The 19451-nt window shown below is 43.6% G+C and overlaps 1 protein-coding gene across 1 annotated transcript; it reads right to left on the minus strand.

Moving 5' to 3' along the window:
• Positions 1 to 13218: 13218 nt before the first annotated feature.
• Positions 13219 to 19438, minus strand: HMGB3 (high mobility group box 3). The gene is made up of 5 exons (XM_048864298.2): positions 19307 to 19438; positions 16573 to 16729; positions 15986 to 16125; positions 15280 to 15454; positions 13219 to 14691 (listed from the first exon to the last, which is right to left on the minus strand). The coding sequence occupies exons 2-5, from the start codon at positions 16720 to 16722 to the stop codon at positions 14548 to 14550; spliced, it is 609 nt and encodes a 202-aa protein (XP_048720255.1). The 5' UTR covers positions 16723 to 16729; positions 19307 to 19438; the 3' UTR covers positions 13219 to 14547.
• Positions 19439 to 19451: the final 13 nt, after the last annotated feature.

The following is a 19451-nucleotide window of genomic DNA, read 5'->3' on the forward strand; positions in this document are numbered from 1 at the left end:
CGAGCAGGACAGTTTGAAAACAAATGACGAAATAAAGCAAAACAACAGCAACTGCTACTGTTGAAGACAGGATACTAGACTAGATGGACCGCTGGTCTGATCCAGAATGGCCAGATTTACATTTCTAATGACAGCTAATGGGTAGAACAGCAGCAACAAGAATAGTCAGGCAAAAATCAGGGTAACAAGGGCATCTTAGGAAGATGTAGTGACGGCATAATTAAGTCACCCCAAAGCAAACTATGTGGAGTCAATGGGTGGTCGACACTTCTCAAGTTTGGGTCCTGAGACTGCAGCTTCCACCTCAACTACTTATGGTCCTTCTACCCCAGTTACATCAATACCACACCACCAAGAAAGCAAATAAGCAAAACAATCTGAATCAAGGAAGCCAAAGATAAAACTAGGCCATCCACAAACAAAACTACTGAAGTTTGATAATAATACTTATTTTGCTACAGTGATAAAGGTTGGAGGGAAAGTCATGCTGCTTTATCTTTGGGCGTACCTGACTTCATCCTTAGTCAGTGATACTCAGACCTCAGAGGTTCAGGAGCCAAATTAGTGATCAACATGAACCAAAAGAGAGACAGTAAGTGTGAATTCGTTGTTTCATTTACTCTCGCTCTCTCTCTCTCTCTCTCTATATATATATACACACACACACACACACACACACACACACACACACACACACATATATTATTCCCAAAGCAAAATGACTGGCCGAGTATTTGTTGATAACGTAGTAAAAGCATCCTGATTGGTTAATAATTAAGTCAGAGCGCTTTAATATCACGTGCTGCATAGAGCCGCAGGAGACACAGTAAAGAGGCACTTGCAGCTTGCAAGCCTCAGTCTCTGTATAACTGTCCTAAGTCATATTGGAAATCATTCCACTTTATACTGGAGCTGATTCTGCAGCAGCATACATATGTACCCCTGTATGGACCAGGTTGATTCAGAGACAGGAAACATACACAGCCCTTACCTTTATCTCTGAATGCTTATAAGAGCCAATTCTTTTACTCCTTACTCTACCATACCTCCCAGAGAGTCACTGGGAGTTTTATGTAAGCAATGCCTGCCAGGTTTAGGCTGCAGTCCACACATCTCCATTGCTACTTACAAACACTGGAGGGTAGGGAGCAAATGCCCAGATTTACAAGATGCTAGCAATCCCTGAGAAAATGATCGCACACGGTACAATGTTGTCGGCTGCCGGGGCCTTTTTGGCCCACAGATTTCTATCGACTATCCTCTTCAAACAGATTTAGTGTGGCGCAGCTTGGAACATAGTATCTATGAATCTATAGTGCAGGGATCTCAGAAAGTTCTTGCCCCAAGAGGACACCGCAGAGTGAGACTGGAAATTAGAAACGGGAATCAGCAGCGCATGAAGTGAGTGAAAGTGTATGTGGCTGTGATGTGATAGGGAAGTTTTACTGCCGAAGGAGCAAAGATCTGCATGGGCTCTAGCAGATGTGCATCATGTAACTGGTACGGAAGGACCACGAATAGCTGAGGAGAGAGCTTCTGTCTCAGAATCCAAACCTGAAAGGTGCTGAGCACTCTGAACACCCATTGATCCCCCCAGCACCAGTGGGAATATAAACTGAGGTGGTGGGGTAGACCCTGGGCCCAGTGAGAGATGGGGCTGGGGACTGGAAGACGCCTGGATTCAACTCCATGGAACCCAGCAAGAGGAAAGTGAGGTAGAACATCTGATTGCAAGTGGCAACTGCAAAATGTTTTGCTGTAACATTTAGGAAATGGTGTGAGTGGGTGATCCATGTGAGCAATGGCTCGTAGAAATTACAGCAATGAAATCTGCGGATGTGAGCACCGGTGTATGATGTTAATGGCAGGATAGAAGGCTCCACATTGGTTATCCAGGCAGATGTTGGAGCTATGAGAGTGGTGTAAGGGAGATAGAGAAGCCTGAGAAGAGTAACTGATGAATGGAGCATAAACAGGGGATAAAATCAAGTCAGTCAAAAAATGTCATTCCTTACCTTTTTTTGCAGCAAACTAACCTCCCCTGCCCCCAATGAAAATGTTTCTTTCGAAATTTTCTGGGTTTTCCAGTGAAAAAAACAAAAACCTGAGATTTTTGTTTGTTTTCAAACACTGACAATAACTGAAAAATTTTCAGTTTTCATTCTTAGACTTTTTTTTAATCAAAAAGCGGAGCAGGGGAATGAAACACTTCTTTCCAGTTTTTCACAAAAAAAATTGACCATTTTTTGATTTGACTGCTTATTTCCTCACTTCTGACAGCCTGCAGGGGGGAGCTGTGCAGTCTAGCACCCTTCATTCAGTGGTAACACAGGGTTTTTGAGTGGAAATTTCCCATATTTTCCTAACTAATGTGTGACAAGGTGGGTGAGGTAATATCTTTTATTGGGGCAACTTCTGTTGGTGAGAGAGACAAGCTTTCGAGTCACCCCAAGCTCTTCATCAGCATTGCTGTTTATTCACACAGAAGGTTCTCAGTAACAATTGTATTATCCCTGTATGCTCCCCTGCAGACACCTGTTACCTCCTTTGACCCCGCCCCAGCCCCACTCTTCCTCTCGCGCCCTACACTGCTCCATTGATCCCAGGGTGCCTCTGTTCTGAAGCATGGGTGCATCGTGGGCTCCCTACAGCACTGCTGATTTAGTATACTTCGTCTCAGCTCCCGCACTCAGCTCCTCCACCCCAAGTCCCCCCTGCCCAGCCACATACATCGCAGCCTAGGCTCCTCTGTGCAACAAGCCTCTTTCCCTCTGCAGGCCACCTGCAGACCCTGTTCACCTCCTCCCTCTTTCCCCCTCCCCACCGTCGCACAGCTCCACTCAGCCCCTCTGCAAATGTCAGTTCATATTTTACTAAAAAAATTACATCAAAAGTTCAGTTCTCCTCTGAAGAGCTGTTGGGCCACAGTTCTGCCTCTGTAAAATGACAGTAATTGTCCTAACTTTCTCCCACTTTGTCTGCACAGTCTATTTAGACTGTAAACTACTTGGGGCCTGGATTGCCTACTATGTGCACGCACAGCCTAGTACAACAGGGCCCTAGTGTTAGCTGGGGCCTCTAGGCATTACTGTCTTGGGCTCAGGCTACAGGGCTAAAAATAGCAGTTCCCACTCAGGCTCTGAAACCTGGCAATAGTGTCAGAGTCTCAGAGCCCAAGCGGGAACATCTACACTGCTATTTTTAGCCCCAGAGCATGAGCCCGTCAATTGACCCAGGCTCTGTGACTTGCTGCTGTGGCTTTTTGTTTTTCAGGGTTTTTTCAGTGCCTAAGTCCCATTTCCAAGAGACATAGGCACCTAGGAGCTTAAGCATCAACGAAAGTCAGTGGAACTTGGATTCCTAAGTGGCTAAGTCACGGGACTTAGGCTGCTAAGTCACTTTAGGCGCTTTTGATCCCGAGTTTACACTACAAACTCAACATTGCAAGGGGAATTAGTTGCAACAGGTTTGATTGCAATTAAAACGTGTTAGATAGTTTAGACAAAACCTTAATCACACTGCAGTGGCTTGTGCCCTCACTGGTATATTAGTTATACTAATAACTACAATCCAGGGATTTGACACGTTAGTGTCATTGGTAAAGGCCAGTTTACCAAAGCAAAGTGGAATTATGTTTTATAACAGCATTGGGGGAGGAACATGTTGCAGTTGCATTACCCAAGAGGCTTGTTTTGTACAGTAGGTGGGCCTGTGACTCATTAGCTAGCGATGGCCATTCTCAAAACAGTTGCTTCTCTAGTTAACTCACAAGTTGCTGAGCAAGGCTGCCATTCCTAACAAACATGTATTTTACAGCACACAGATACTTATCTTCCCTGTTACAGCCACACATTTGAACATGTTACAGAGAAACATTGATAGAAAACAGAAACTGACAACATTTCAGCTTCTGTCTCCATGATAAATGACAGGCTAATGAGCAGATACGAGGTGAAGAAACTGGACAAGAATCTACTCCTGCAGCTTGGCCATTAACACATCATGCCATCACCCAGGAGAACATAACTCAGGAATGGCCTTCAGATTGTACATCCCCATAGTAGTGGATCTTGGTGGATCATCATTTCACAGATGGGCTCGGAGGACCATATTCATACCTGGCGTAAGCAAGTGCAGTTCCACTTAAGGCCTGTGTTCACTTACATCAGGTCTGAATTTGGTCCTCAAATCTCCAGAGTCTATTCAGCAATCCAAAATCCATCTCTCGGTGGCAAATATGCAAGCACAGCTCTATAAGGTCCTTATGCTGTCTCCAGGCCTAAATTAGAAAGAACTGGAGGCCTAAATATGATATGTTGGTGGACCAAGAAGATAGAGTGCATTAATAATTTTTCTAAATTGTGCTCCCGGGGACCAGCTTTTTAAACAGCAAATGAAGGTGAGATGCCGGAGGGAGGTATATGCTTAACTGTCTGGGGTCCCTCTCAACAGAAAAGCAGCATAGGTGAGGGACCATGAATTGATTGCATGCTTAAAATTACGAAAAGTGACAATTCCTATTTGCATAATGCCTAGCATGAATGTGTGTAACATTGTGCTACGAAGCCTCAAATCAAGGATTGCAGTCAGCAGTGCTCTGTGAAAACCAGTGTCATAAAACCTGGGTTTATTTCTTAAGCTTTTAGAGGGTGGTCTTTTAATGTTTTGATTGTATTTTAATTGGGTTTTCATTACAATACACAGAGCTTTGGCTGTGTGGGTGAGGGAGGGGCGCTTCATAAATAAAAATATGATTACATAAGACATCCTTAGAAAGCAATTCCCATCCCGTTGTACTGTAATTTTTTGGTGAGCATAACCCATATAATGAATACAACAACGACAACAAAACCCAGCAGACAAGCTAGCTAAACAGCAGGCTTCCAGATGTCCACCCAGCTCTCCCATCTCAGACTCTTAATCCTCTACTTAGTCTGAGCTCTAGCTGATTTCTGATGCATTCAGATTATCCAGCTAGCATAACTGCTAGCAAACATCTGAAAATTTTCACCCTTCCATCTCACATTTCACCTTGAAGGAGCAGCGCTCTATTGGGCTCAGAGCCTTCTTTATCAAGCCAATTAGCTTAACACAAAAGCAATGAATAGGGCTCACTTACACAACGCTCAGTGGCCTGTAAAATCCTCAATATTTCAAAATGATCTCAGGCCAAATACTGCTGTAAAAACAGTAACCAGTGCCTTAAGGAACCAAAGCGTTAGATTTTCTGACAGCATTAAAAATAAACTTAGCATACATACATTTGACGTGGAGATCTGGTCACGTAATATAAAGAAAAAGTTCATCAACAGATCATATACAATTTCTTTTCTAACATCTGAGGACCAAAGTTTGCAAGGAACAAAAGGAAATGATTAACGGGAAACATGCATAGTACAAAAGAGACTTTATAGTCCAAAAAGGGATGTCCATATTTAGAAACACTTGATTCCTGCCATCAGGGTTCTTTGCTTCTTCCTGAATGTGTCTCTCAGCCATGAGAGAAAGAGAGCCTGTGCATGTTTGTGTCACACACACCAAAAAAAACACAAATTACCTATCACCAGTTGATTTGCTTACTAATTAAAAGCAAAATGTTAAGATTTCATGAGGCGTATTTTCATGATTTGTATTTTTAAGAGCCCCGTTCTGCCAAATGCTTGCCCCTCCCCAAATTCTCATCGACACTACTGCAAGCTCAACTAAAGCCTTGTCTGTAGGGAGGGCAGGGAAGGAAGCCTGTTACAAAAACATTAATTAACCCGTTTGAATTAGCATGATGTGAAAGTTCTGCCCTTAGTGTGGGCAAGGACAATCACTGTAAAAAACACATTCGTTGGCCGTGGTTATCTCGAGAAGGTACCTGACTATGAATCACAACTCGCTTTCTTGTCTAGTTGCTAGGTTCTATTTACAAGGTGCTGCTTAAGGCATTTTCTAACAATGCTTTTTTCCAGTCTAAACAGGACCACAAAGAGATCTTGTATGATAGGGCCCTTATGCTGTAAGCACTGAATTTGGGATTTTGTGGATAAAGCAGATCTCTGCCTACACTAGGATGTTTTTTCCTAGAATTTCTCATCTTTGCTACCAACAGTTCAAGTCCACATGATCTAGATTAGCATATACAAGAGGCTAGCAACTGCCAGCATTTTAAGCAATTGGCCCCAATCCATGACCCTGCTCCAAGCCCCGTTAAGCGAGACAACATGGCGTTTAAAATGCTTGTAAGCACTTGTGACTGTCTACACTAACGCTCCCACCATTGCTACTACCAGAGGAAACAACAGTGGGAATTTTTAGAGAAAAAAGGCTAGTTCACACACAGCTGCTATCACAAGGTTTCACGTCATAAGCTTTTCTTCCATATCTTCTAAACCAGTGGTTTCCAACCTTTGTTCACTTGCAGAGCCCTAAAAAGTTTCAAATGGAGGTGTGGACCCCTTTGGAAATCTTAGACATAGCATGCGGACCCACAGGGGTCTACAGATCACAGGTTGAAAATTACTGCTCTAAACCCATAATAAAAAATAATTTCCTCTTTGTTAGGACTTCTTACACCGGGGCAGATTCTCAGCTGGTGTCGATTTGTCATAGCCCAGCAATTTACACCAGCTGAGGATCTGCCCAATGCTTCTAACCAAGAGAAAGCTGCTACAAAAAGTTACAGACTTTCCCCAAAATTTGGAAGAGCGCAAGTTAGTGGTTTCTGATAAGCTTTGCTCACCTATAGCCAGGATCTGTATCGTACTGGGTTTCTACAGCCAGCACAGTGCCATGCAATGTAAAACTGGCAGCAGTACTAATTGTATCTCATCTCCATGCTCCACCTCCTTCCCCCTCCCCCCCACCTGTTCCCTGGTAGTTTTGGAGAGGGTCATTAGTGCCCCTTAACAAGGTCTTGCAAAGAACTAAAGATTGGAGAGAAAAAGAATGGAGTGGGAGATAGAGAGGAGGAAAGGAAGAGAAAGTTTGGGGAACTGCATTTAAAAGTGACCTACAAAGTAGGGGGAGTTGGTTTATGCCCTTGTTTGTTTCTTTAGGGCATATAGAAGACTGAACGGTGGTTGTTTAAGGGTTTGGTTTTTTTTTAACCTGCTTGTTTTACCACCTTCAATATATTAGGAATGTCAAGTTTGATCTTCCCTGGCTTTTCTGGAGAACTTCATGGTGATCTCAGGTGAGCACTCACACTTAAATCGAAAGTGGTGTGTATTCATTAGGGAGCGTAGTTGGAGAGGTGTTAACAAAACCCAGAGCTTTTAACAGGGCATTGACCACTTGATTGGGAAACTGCAGATCTGGGTTTTATTCTCTACTCTGCCAGGAATAAATCAAAACCTCTTTCTCTGAGATACCCTGTTCAGTCTCTTAATTCTTATATTGGTGTAGTTGCATCGGTTCTCTAGTCACCATAAATTCGTGCAGGGTAGAGAAGGCTGCATTTTTTCAGTAAAAAAACCCGCCCACAACTTTTTGTTTAAATACAAAATTAAATGTATACATTTAAAAAAAATCAGACCTTCACAAATTCTAAAGAAGCAAGGTCGAGCCAAGCATTTCTGCAGATCACCTCTAAGGCTTTTTAGATTAGAAATATTAGGTCTGGTCTATCTTCTTTTGCTGGAAGACTATGGACTACCAGGGAGTTTTCTAGATTGTGGTGTTGCAACGGAGCAAAACACCTAAGTAATAGTGAGGAACAAGGGATATTTAGTTTAACTGCTTAATGCTGTTTTGTGGGGGTTTAATATATATTTTACACAAATTTCTGACAAGCCTTTGAAAGAAAAAGCTCTTTGTGGAAAATTTAAACACACTTTGACCAAAAGCTGAGAGAGCTTCTACCAGTCACCAACACCTGTAACAAAACAAGCAGGAGGACAGAACTCTATTCCTAAGCTAAAAAGGAAATAAAATGCACCCTATGTACCCTTCTCCTTTAAACCTTTCTGGCTTCCTTTATAGGTCACAAATCAAAAAAGGATGCAAATAATTTTTCTCTCTCTTTTGCAAGGCACTCAGTCTTTCATGAATCATCCTCAAGAAATGTATGGTAGGCAGGCAAAAGCAATCAAATATCTTTCCTTTTGTCAATTGCCTTTCATCACAAATGATCCCAAAGTACTTTATAACATTTCAGCCTTTCATTTTTGTTAATTTTCTAAATTAACAGGAAGTAAATATTACATTTTGCAAGTAAAAAGTCAAAAGTATTTATAAATAACACACTCTTAAAACCTGAAAGCCAAACCAAATTTGATCAAAAATAGAAGTGGGCTTACTATGATCTAATTTCAACTTACACCAACAATATATTTGGGCTCCCCCCATGAACTGTTTGAGAGTGTTTTGTTGGAGGGTGGGGGGGGGACCCTGAATTTTCTACATCATGTACCTCGTTATACAGGATCTAAAAAATTCTTCAGTCAATGCAGGTTTGTGTAGGCATACAGCACTATCATGACAGTGCTTCCAAATCCATAGAAGATTCACACCAGAATTCAGAAGTGAATACTGAGCCTAAAATATGGTCAGAAAACCTTTATACACAACAAAGAATGAGGTGCTAGTTCAAAGCAATGCAACTGCACACTGTTTAATATCTCAAATGTCAGTGCCTGTGTTAAAATTTCCCAGTCCCATCACAAGGCTTAATTACTATTGTCCTGGCTATTAGTGTTCGATTTGGTCAATCACATGAAATCACCCAGGTCAGGGGACACAATTACAAGAGGGCAGTCCCCACAATGTGGTTAAAACAGTTCCACCTTGCAGTGCAGACAGGATGGGGATTTGCTTTAATTGCTCCCATGTACTGTGCCGTAGCCTCTAAGGAGCTAAACTTTTTGCTGTAGGACTGCGATTCTCCATCTCCTGAGTTCTTATCCTGCCCCAACCAATGCACTCTGTGGCCTTGGTCAAGTCACTTATCCTCTCTGCCTCAGCAGCCCATCTAATAAAGAGAATAAGCCTTACTCAGCTACCTTGTAGGGCTGGTCAGGATATGCCATTCTCCTCAGGGATAAGAGAGGGAAAACCAGAGGGAAGAATACTTACTAGCTGGAAGACTAGGAGATGCAGCAAGCACCAGGTAGTTGCAAAATGGCCCCTCTAGAGTAGCTACTTAGCTCTGTCAAACGTAAAAGGCCAGCCACTGAAAGGCATGCTGGAAAAAAGTTCTTATAGAAGGACAACAGTGTCAGAATTAGTAGGACCAGGAAGCCTGCTCTGAGGCTAGCACCAGTGTATTACATACATTACGAGGAATAGATGTTTGCAAAGCACTTTGAACCTTCTGCTAAATCCTCACACATTAGCATGCAGAATGCCAAATTACAAACTAACTCTGGAAAACAGGGGCAAGGGTACTTCATAGGTCCTAAAAACTTCAGGTGAGGATGTTCATGACTTGGTCCCCTTTGCACTGCATGTTGGAGTATGTTCAAGGAATAACTGTATTGGAACCAGGTCCCTGGAACAGATTTTACAGTTCAGTTGCAATTTACAGTTTGATGTGCTGCTCTAATAAAAAGACAAACAAGTGACTTGCTAATTACTAGTGTCCGTTCAAGTACTTCCTCCGGGAGGTGGGTTTGGTCTCTGTCACTATGTCTACACTGGATCCCATCCAGGTATGCACTCGAGCGCCGAGCGCCTCCTGCTCCTAAGGACACACTTCTATGTTTAGCATGCTAGCTCAATCAGAACTACTGTGGGATGTCTCCACAAGTTGGAATTTCCACCTTCCAGCTCCGGTGCAGACATACCCTCTGATTAATTAAAGGATCAGAAGGTCATTAAAAGGGGGCTTGACAGAAGTGAAACACCAGCAGCCGAGCTTCACCATGATCCTGCGTCAATAGACAAGAAAGGCTGACCTACCATGCCCCAGAATCCCAAGGGTGTTCCTATAGCCAAAAAATCCTCCTGTGATAAGAGACGGAACTTGCCCCAGGAAGTGCTTAATCCAAACTGGTGCCCATTTATAATTTTAGATTTTGTTTTAAATACTACCAAGAAATTAACTGTTCAAATGTAGCAGTTACAGAAAACACATTTTAAATATGCTGACATCTGCGATCAGATTCCCAGGGTCCCACTTTACCATGGAGCTGTATTAGGGTCTACATTGTTTGCTCTTAATTGATTCAATATGTATTTGGGCTACAATTGTTAAGTCACTGTATTTTAGGTAATTAATGAAAGTAGCAGCCCCATAGATGCATTGATACAAATACAACAGCGAGACCTTCCCCCCCCCGCAGCCCCGATACAGCTTTTTGTGGAGACTGGCACTTCAAAGAATCACATGGGCTAATCAATAGGCTATAACACACTACTGTTTTTTTAATTTTTTTTTTTTTAATTCTCAGTTCATAGAAAAATAGTCATTAGGTTTTCCATCAAAAAACTTAAGTAAACCTTTCTGTATTCAAGTACATTGGGACATCAGCTTAACATGCCTCATTGGGCCCTTCTAATACAGATCTGGGTATGATTTTCAGAGGTGCTGTGTACAGGCCATTCCCAGTATAATTAAATGGGGTAGTGGGTGCTCAGTATTTTGAAAACCAGGGCTATATTTGCATGATTCTTCCACATCGGTGGAGCTTGTTTGGTTAGTTCATAGTACAACCTTGCCATTAATGTGTAGTTTTTGAAGGAGGATGTACATTTTGCTAAAAAGGTAGATTCAGGCCCTAAAGACAGCTGTCCTAAAATCCAAATACAAAAAGCAAATGTTCTTAGACCACCATTAAATAGCAGCACAGGACACTAACATGCACAGTCCTCCCTGTCAAGCAACTCCTCTGTACTTTTTGCCCAAAGCATTCAAATTTCAGTGGTCACACCCCACTCTGAACACACTTGTCTGTAACATATCTCCATCTGTGCCTTTAGATTGCAGGTCCTCTGATGAAGGGACCTGGTATGTCTGGCAACCATCTTCCATTGTGTACTACTAGATAAACTATTCCCCTCTCTTGTTAAACATTGTGCTCCTAAGTCTGTCCCTCTACAGTGAGGTGGCATGGATGGAACTGGAGGTCAGAATTTAATTCCATTTGATTTAGAAAGTTATCCCCCCCCCCCCCCCCCGCCGGTACATTTGACCTTGATTTAAGGCTCTAACCCCAGGGCAGATTAGAGGGACAACAACTTGAAAGACACAATTTTCTGTCTATTTTATAGTTACTATTATCTACTTCTAACACTCAAGTACTGTAACAGAGAAGTTAATGGAAAATGTCCCATCTCTCTCCCCTGACCGTGTTCAGTCTGGTTTTCAAGTCAATTTAAACAGCTTCAAGTTTGAATGAAAAGCCACCCTAGTAACCGGAAAAGCAAAAGCACCTGTTTTACTTTTTTTTTAAAAAAACAAGCATTTCAGAAAGTTTAGAACATACTATTTAAAAGTGTGCTTTAACAGCCATTAGAGCTTCCTGAAGTGATGCACTTTCAAAAATTCAAGGTGATAGCACCTAAATGTAACAAAAGCCACGGGGAAAAATGTTATGTTCATTCCCCCCATGCTATTTATCAGTACAGAAACAAACTGTGAGACGTATCATTACTACTACTGTCAAAACACACCTGAAGCATGGAAGTCTATCTATTGCAAGACCCTTACAAAAGCAATTCAGTTTTGTATCATCCCAAAGCATGATATATCCTAGGACTTTTCAGGATGGTATTATGGTTTGGAATAGCTAGTAATGCATACTGCAAGATTGTGACCAACTGTGGCAACTCAGAAGACTGAGTGTAGCTAAAACCAGGTGTTAACTGTGCACTTCTTGGTAGTATCAGCAGTCAGCTATTGTGTTTGCTCAGATGACTTTGAGCTATTTGATTTACATTGAATTAATAGGCACCAACTTCCACATGGAGTTACGGATACATTGCTGCACTTAGTTATACCAATTGAACAGCGAAGGTAGTATTCCAGCTCCTGAAGGGTACCCACCAGCCCAGTGTGTGTGTATTGTCAGTCATGCATTTCCAGGAACTATAATTTCCTTCCAGCAGAAGGCTCTTGGAATAGGAGAGGGTGTAGGGGAAGTGTACCTACTTTTTTGGTGATGCACACCTATTGGAACTTTTAGTTCTAACTTGCTTCCATGAAAGAGAAACCACTTTAACACTTCTTCCTCTGCATTAAATGCAAGCACTAAGTATTTGTCTACACTGAAAATGCTAGTGGCACAGGTGCAGTTCTTCAGCATAGATGTTCCCTCTGCCGCTAGGAGGCTTCTCCTGTCACAGGTAGGGAATTCCCCCTTGGCAAGAGCTTGTAGCTACCTCAACAGAATTCCTCCATCAGGCTAGCACTGTCTACAGTAGGGGTCAGGTTGAACTAGCTACATTGCTCAACAGTGTGTGTGAGGGGAAATCCACACGCCCAAGCAATGTTGTTGTTTCAACCTGTTTAGCATAGACCAGGTCTTAGTCACAATTCATCACTACAAGAGATGAATGATCCAATTAATTGGGATTATTTAAAAGTGGTAAATGTTTGAGATTCAACCACTTGCAGTGTCTAGGAAATGCTTTATAGAACTATTTCAATTAACACAGCATTTTATCAGTCATCCTGAGTGATATTTTAGTCACATCATAAGCATTATAAACTGTCAACAACTGTAGATCTGTAATTTAGTTTGCACACACACACAATGCAAACAGCCTGTAGCTAGGTAGTTTATCATAACTCATTGTACTCTTGTACACTTGCCACCTATGGTGATTTAGAAGTTTCACCACAATTAATGCAAAAATTCCACCTCTATAGCTGTGAGGTACACTCTGCTCTCCTCTGTGGACAGAGCAAAGAAGGAACACAGATAGCAGGTAGTGAGGGGATGCTAGTTTTATTCTTTCAAAAAATTACACATTTTTGGTGCTCAGAATAGTACCCCTAGCTCGATTAAGTAGTTACTTTTCTCTTTTATGAAGGATATTAAAATATCCCCAGTGTGGAATGGTTCAGAGAGTCGTGTGTCAGTGGACACAATGGGTCTAGGTATTCACAGAGGGGTAATTACAGAACCTCAACCCACCTCCCCGGATCCAATTCACATATTTAGTTAAAGAAAGGCAAGTGTATTGGGTGCCTGTGCCACCACTTCTAGGTCAGCAGAGAAGTTAGGCGAGTGTCTAGTATTTCTTCTGCCAACAAGCAGAATGCTAGAAAAAACCACAAGTCTGAAACAGTTTAACACAGGACAAAAAAGGCACATTTTAATATGTACAGCAATGCATTTGGGCTATAAATGTACCCAACACAACTGGAAAAAAAAATCCAATTTAACGTATGCTTTTATAATTGTTCAATGGAATCAGCCTCATTCCTAGCCACCTACCTTTCTGCATCTCTGAATGCTGCTATATACACACACACACACAATTAGTCATGAATGTTCATTTAGGCTCCCATGTTCAAGTAATAAAATTCAAACTTGCATAGCATCTTATGCCACTCAGCCATAAACAGGTAAGATTGCATATTAGCTTGAGTAGCCATCTCTTTCAATTCAGCCAGTTTTAGCTAGCCACCATTTTTATCCTTGAGACAGAATGTTTCCTAAGTTACCCACCCTGAGGGATGCCACAAACTTCAAAATGAACTTTTTGCTGTTAAGGTACTCTTCAACCAGAAATTTAGAATGTTGTCAAGAACAGTTTTAAAAACGTAATACTGTTTATTTTGCTTCAAAAAACATTTCAGCATTCTAAACATACAAAAAAAACCAACATAACGATGCAAATTTGTTTAAGTACAGAGTGTTTTTGAACTTCAGTTGCTGCACTTGCTCTTCACTCCATTGACAATGAAGAGAGGTCTACAGTTTCAGTTTAAAAAACTACCGCACTTAACTAAAAAAAACCCATACACTTCTCATGCCAGCTGAACCCCCTTCCACAACTAAGAATGGCAGCAGAATGCTAATTTCACTATATACAGAAAGACAACTTTAAGCTAAATGGACGCCCACTGTAGTGTAAATAGATCTACCCTCACAGTGCATGCTTTGGGCCATGGCACCCTATGGAAGGTACAGCCTTCCAAAGTAATCACCTTTCCCTCAAGGCATCACAACTCTAAGCATGTACCACAAGAATTTGTCTAGTTTTTACAAACTATAGATATGTACAGTTTATAACCCAGGATTTGCTAGCCAATAACCATATAGTAACACCACCTTACAAATTAAAAAAATGCTTGAAACATTTTTAAATGCTTTGTTACACCAACAGCAAAGTGCACAGAGTGAGGAGAACACTAGAGCGCCTTTTCATTTTAAAAATGTTTGGAAATATGTACAACTTTGATACAGTTTCAGGGTGCTCACTACACCCATGGCCACTTCATGTAAACCAGTTACAATTTCTAGAGCACTTTTAGAAACTACAAGGTGATCAGAATCCAAATTTTGTAATTAAGCCTAATGAGGGCAACAGCACCATCTCAAATAAGAGGTGCTTCATTTATGGTGTTTCCCCTACTCTATGGTATTCACATCAGACAAATATTGTACAGTTTTATTCATCATCCTCATCTTCTTCATCCTCTTCTTCATCATCCTCATCCTCTTCGTCTTCTTCCTCTACCTTTTTCCGAGCAGCTTTGGCTGCTGCACCCTTTGCACCATCAAACTTTCCTTTAGACTTGTAGTCTGCAACATCCTGCAACGTCAAGAGGATGTCTTAATTTGCTCTAAGCAATAAATGTACAAGTGATCTATGCAATAGTAGAAATGTAGAGATACTAGCTTTCAGCAGCCTTCTCCCCAAGGGAAAGGCTGCTGGAGCGACAGTCTATGGGCTTGTGGATACCAAAGTGTACCTGAGTAGTCTAAGCATTAGGTTTGCATCCTGGGTTCATAATTTAGAATTTCTTTTAAAAGTCATTCACATGTTACAGATGTTCATGTAATTTTATAGTGCTATTACAAAAAAAAAAAAAAGTGATTTCTTCAGCAAAGCCAAAACTACACTTCAGAAGGGGAGGCAACAGGGACTGCTATCCGTGTATCCCAGGGAGCAAGAGACTTGCCTGAAGTTTCCCAAAGGGTAAGTTCAGTCATTATATGGAAGTTTAAGTGTACTATACATGTATCCAGCATACATCTCATTGCTAACCAGTCTCTAGATGTTACAGAAGCCTTATAAACATGCCCCCTGTGTAATATGGATCTCTTCATTAAAACAAATTGTTTATGCCCACATCAGCTCTAATGTTACTAAGACACTCAAGCTACAACCTAGCCTTACCTTTTCATATTTCTCCTTCAGTTTAGCTGCCTTATTATTGTAAGGCTGCTTTTCACCATCACTGAGGTTGTTCCACATTTCACCAAGTTTCTTTGCTACATCCCCAATAGATATGCCAGGATTTGTGGATTTGATCTTGGGACGGAATTCTGAACAGAACAGGAAGAAGCCAGACCTTGGAGAAAAGTTTCATATTAAAATGAGCATCTCAGAATCTGAAACTGAAGATTAGAAGTAGGCAAGACTTCCAGTTCTTTCAGCCATCAATCCACCCAAATGATTCACAGGACTGGAGACTATCAACAGCTAGTGTTTCTGAGTAAGGGGAAGATTTGTTTAAAACTAATGAGACATTATATAATAAATTAGTGAAAAAAGTGTTTAAAATCTTGCACACATTTTTCCATTTGCATTATTTGAGGCAGAGTGTTTTAGGTGCCAATTTGTCACTTCCTTTCTATTACTTCAGATTTAGTTGACAGAAGACATGAGTTTTGCAACTGTCCAGATATTTTAGTCACGTTTAGTGCTCCGCAAGTTGAGGATTTCAGCTGTCAGAGCTTATAAATGGCTACTAATAAACCTATTCCATGTTATCACGATTCTCATAATGATTGTGTGTTAAATTTTCATCTAGAGAAAGCTGCAACAGCTAACTTTGAGTTGAGCTATTCATATGTAACAGTACTGAGAGAAAGTTACTTACGGTGGCCGTTTTGGGGCATTAGGATCCTTCTTCTTCTTGCCACCCTTAGCTGGTCCATAATCCTTCATTTCCCTGTCATATCGTACCTTGTCGGCTTTTGCCATTTCATCAAATTTGGACTTCTCTTTGCCTGACATGGTCTGAAAGAAGATACACAGCAGATGAGCACTCAAGTTAGTGAGTTTCCCTTTTCAAGTTGGAGGTGCGTGCTTATGGTGTCTTCACTTGTCCTTCACCTTGGAAGACAAGGGTTCACATCAAAGCTCACTGTCACAAGCGGCAGTCTCAGCAAAGGCCAATAACTGAATTGGCCTAAAGCCTCCTCCTTCTACAGTTAGCCTATTAAAATAGCAGGAGGTGGCCTCTTGGTAGAGGTGTGCAGGAAAAGAAAGAAAGAATGTATGGTGGAGAGAGAACCTAAGTTTCCAATGCAGTCTGAACTTTCCCGATCCCTAGAAATCGGAGACAAAAATTAAGACTGGGATGTGGGTTGAAAAGAAAGTTAATCCCTGATTTAAACAAGTGTCACAAGAAGTTACATTCTAGAAAGACAGCTGTCACTTCAAGAAAGTAATGAATTAAAATACCTTCCACCTTTCTGAGCACTTCTTGGAAAACTCTGCAAAGTTGACTGGAACCTCTGGGTTCTTCTTCTTATGTTCTTCACGGCATGTCTGCACAAAGAAGGCATAAGCAGACATCTTGCCCTTAGGCTTCTTCGGGTCACCTTTAGCCATCTTGACTCTAAGGAGGAGAAAAAGATAAATCACAAATATAAACTGTTGTATTAAGTAACCACTCAGGTTGAATATGGACAGAACTATGTGGTGCTGCCTCAAGAGCTGGGTCACAGATTTAAGTAGTATGTCAGAAAGTTACTTTAGGAGAGCTAGAGTTCACATGTAAGTAGCTGTCACTCAACAGGAAAGGTTCCACTGATTTTCCCCTTGTATAAATACAACAGTTTTGGTTACAAAGGTGTGCAAATAAGGGCCAGTTTTAAACATAATATCACCTGCCAACCTCAGCAAGACTAGAAGGATTTGCTTTTTCTCCACCAAGTGACATGGTCAGTGCAAGGATGCGATTAACAAGTTACCAACACGAACTTTTGGGTGGTGTTCTTAAAAAAAAAAAACTATAATAATAAAAAAAATTATTTCCCCAGCCTCCTGCAGTAATATTTTTCATTTGCAGCCTTTTAAGAGTTTGAAATTTTAATTTTTATTGGACTAATATTAATATTTAATTGTGTATCCTAATCCCACATGTGCAATAAAAGTGAATTTCCAGAATCATTCCCACCCCCCCATTCTGTAAGTTGCTACAGACAGACATTTTCATCCCCTCCAAACACTTTAAAAAAAAAGTGTGGGGGGGGGGAAGAGGAGAGAGAAATTCCCGTTTGGGTCACATATTAAGAGGCTGCAAATCTGTTTGCAAAGTTTCAGATTAAAAGGCAGGGGTGTTTTCTGTTTTTACTCCCCCTCCTTTGCTTCCCGCCATCTTCCACCCCCCCTTTGCCAAGGTCAGAGCAAAAATTGAGGGAGAACCCCCTTTCTGCATATTGCCCAGGGCAAGGGGCATTTGCGGCTGCTGCGAATGGGGCCAGTGCAGCCTGGATGTGCCCAGCTCAGCAGCGCGCTCCTTTGCCTGAGACTCCAGTGGAAGGAGGGAAAGAGGGGAAAAAAAAAAAAAAAAAAAAAAAGACAGGTCACCAAGACACCAATAATTCATCTTCCATTTTGTGAAATGCTTCTTCATGAAAGAAAGTGCCCCTGAAATGAGCCCCTGTGCTGGCCTGGGGGGTGGCCCCGGGCGGGGGGCACAGCCTGGCAGGGCTGGGGCAGAGTGTGGGGCTCTCGCCCGTGCCATAGGAGTATCTATAGCCTTGGTGCTAGGCAGGGATATAGAGAAGTGGTTGCTGTTCTCCTCGCCCATAGCCGGCTCCATTCGCTAAAATGGCTTCTCTAAGGCAGTGAGGCTGCTATGCCTAACAAAGCCGCACACCCCCCTCTGCCCAACTAACGCCTCTCCGCGGGGGCTCCCGGGCCCCCAGCGCCCCCCCAACGACCCCTCTCCCTAGAAAAACCTCCGCTCGGTCCTGCCAGGGGGGCCTGGGGGCCGTGGGGGCTGGGGCAAGGGCAGGAGAGGGAGTTAAAGCGCCACCCCCCCCCCTCCTCCCATGTCCCTGCCTAGCGCAATACTCTGTATAACAAAGACTCCCGTGCAGCCATTACAGCCCAGGCTGCGCTCAGCCGCGCCGAGGGGGAAAAGTGCAAAAAGCCCCCAACCGACCCCCAGCCACCCCGCCAAGCACAAGGGGCGATAGGGGGAAAGGAACCGGGGCGAAAGCGAAAGGTCTGGGCGCTCTGCGGGGCTCCTGAGCGGAGATTTCCCCCACCTAGAGCCCCCCTCCCGATCGCGGTGCTGCTTACACGTCTTTCTTCCTTAGCCGGAGCTCTCAAGCGCCAGCCATATTAATGCCCACAGCAGAGGGAAAGCGGCGCGAGGAAGAGGCGGCTTGGGGCTTCAGCCAGGGCACCGGGGCACCAAACCCACCTCCCTGGGCAGGGGAAGAGGAGCGGGAAGGGAAGCGAATGAATCGGGGGAGCTGGGCTAGCGGGATCGCGAGTAAAAAACGGCTTCGCCGCGGCGCACGGGCGCAGCGCGCAGGGTTTATCCCTGTCAGATGCTACAGCGACAGCCATATTAATGCAGAGCAGACAGCGGGCACAGCACTGCGCACGGCCGGCAACTTCCATCGCCGCCAGCCACCCGGGCCAGCGGCAGAGACGCGCCGCGCATTTCCCACCCCGGTCACTTTAGGGGAAAGAGGAGGGGAGGGGGAAAAAAATCCCTGCCGGGGCGGGCGGGCGGGCGAGCCCAGAGTTCGCCCCGGTGCAGTCACCGCACCAGCCCCATCGCTCCGGGCAGCGCGACCCGGGGGAAACGCTCCACACTTCGCCCGCCGAGCGGGATACTCCGCGGAGTGCGGGCGCCCCGCGGGAGGGGGGGATCCGGGAGAGAAGGAGGGATTTGGGGGCGGCGGGAGGGTGCTGCGCCCCTCTCCCCGGTACTTCCCCTGCACAGCTGGAGCTGCACCCAGGAGCATTTCTTGCCGTGGGAGCGGAGAGACGGGGGAAGGGGGAAAAGTTTTTTAATAAAGCAGGGGAGTGGGGAAAGCCCGCGGAGAGGGAAGGGAGAGAGAAAAGGCAGCGGAGGAGGAAGAGAAAAGGGGGATCGGGCGCGGGGGGGAGGGGCGAGGGCAGCCGCCCCCCGAAAAGTTGCCCGGCGGAGCGGCGGCGGAGCCGAACGTACCTGTATTGTTCGCTAGTCTGGGCAGTAGCTGGAGCGCAGGGCACGACGCTGGGCTCAGCACTGCTCGGGCTCAGCCTCGCGTTGGCTGCCTCCGAGAGCGGCCTGATTGGCTGCCGGGCTCCGCCGTTTAAAACAACCTCCTCGC

Source organism: Caretta caretta, chromosome 9 (assembly GCF_965140235.1).
Source record: "Caretta caretta isolate rCarCar2 chromosome 9, rCarCar1.hap1, whole genome shotgun sequence".
Classification (NCBI taxonomy): Eukaryota; Metazoa; Chordata; order Testudines; family Cheloniidae; genus Caretta; species Caretta caretta.

Bases quoted from the DNA above. Each gene is read 5' to 3' on its own strand.
- HMGB3 (XM_048864298.2), bottom strand. From the start codon at position 16,722: ATGGCTAAAGGTGACCCGAAGAAGCCTAAGGGCAAGATGTCTGCTTAT. The intron at 15,455-15,985 runs GTAAGTAACTTT...CTTTTCTCCAAG, and splicing joins AATGCCCCAAAACGGCCACC to GTCTGGCTTCTTCCTGTTCT. The intron at 14,692-15,279 runs GTAAGGCTAGGT...TTGACGTTGCAG, and splicing joins TGAAGGAGAAATATGAAAAG to GATGTTGCAGACTACAAGTC.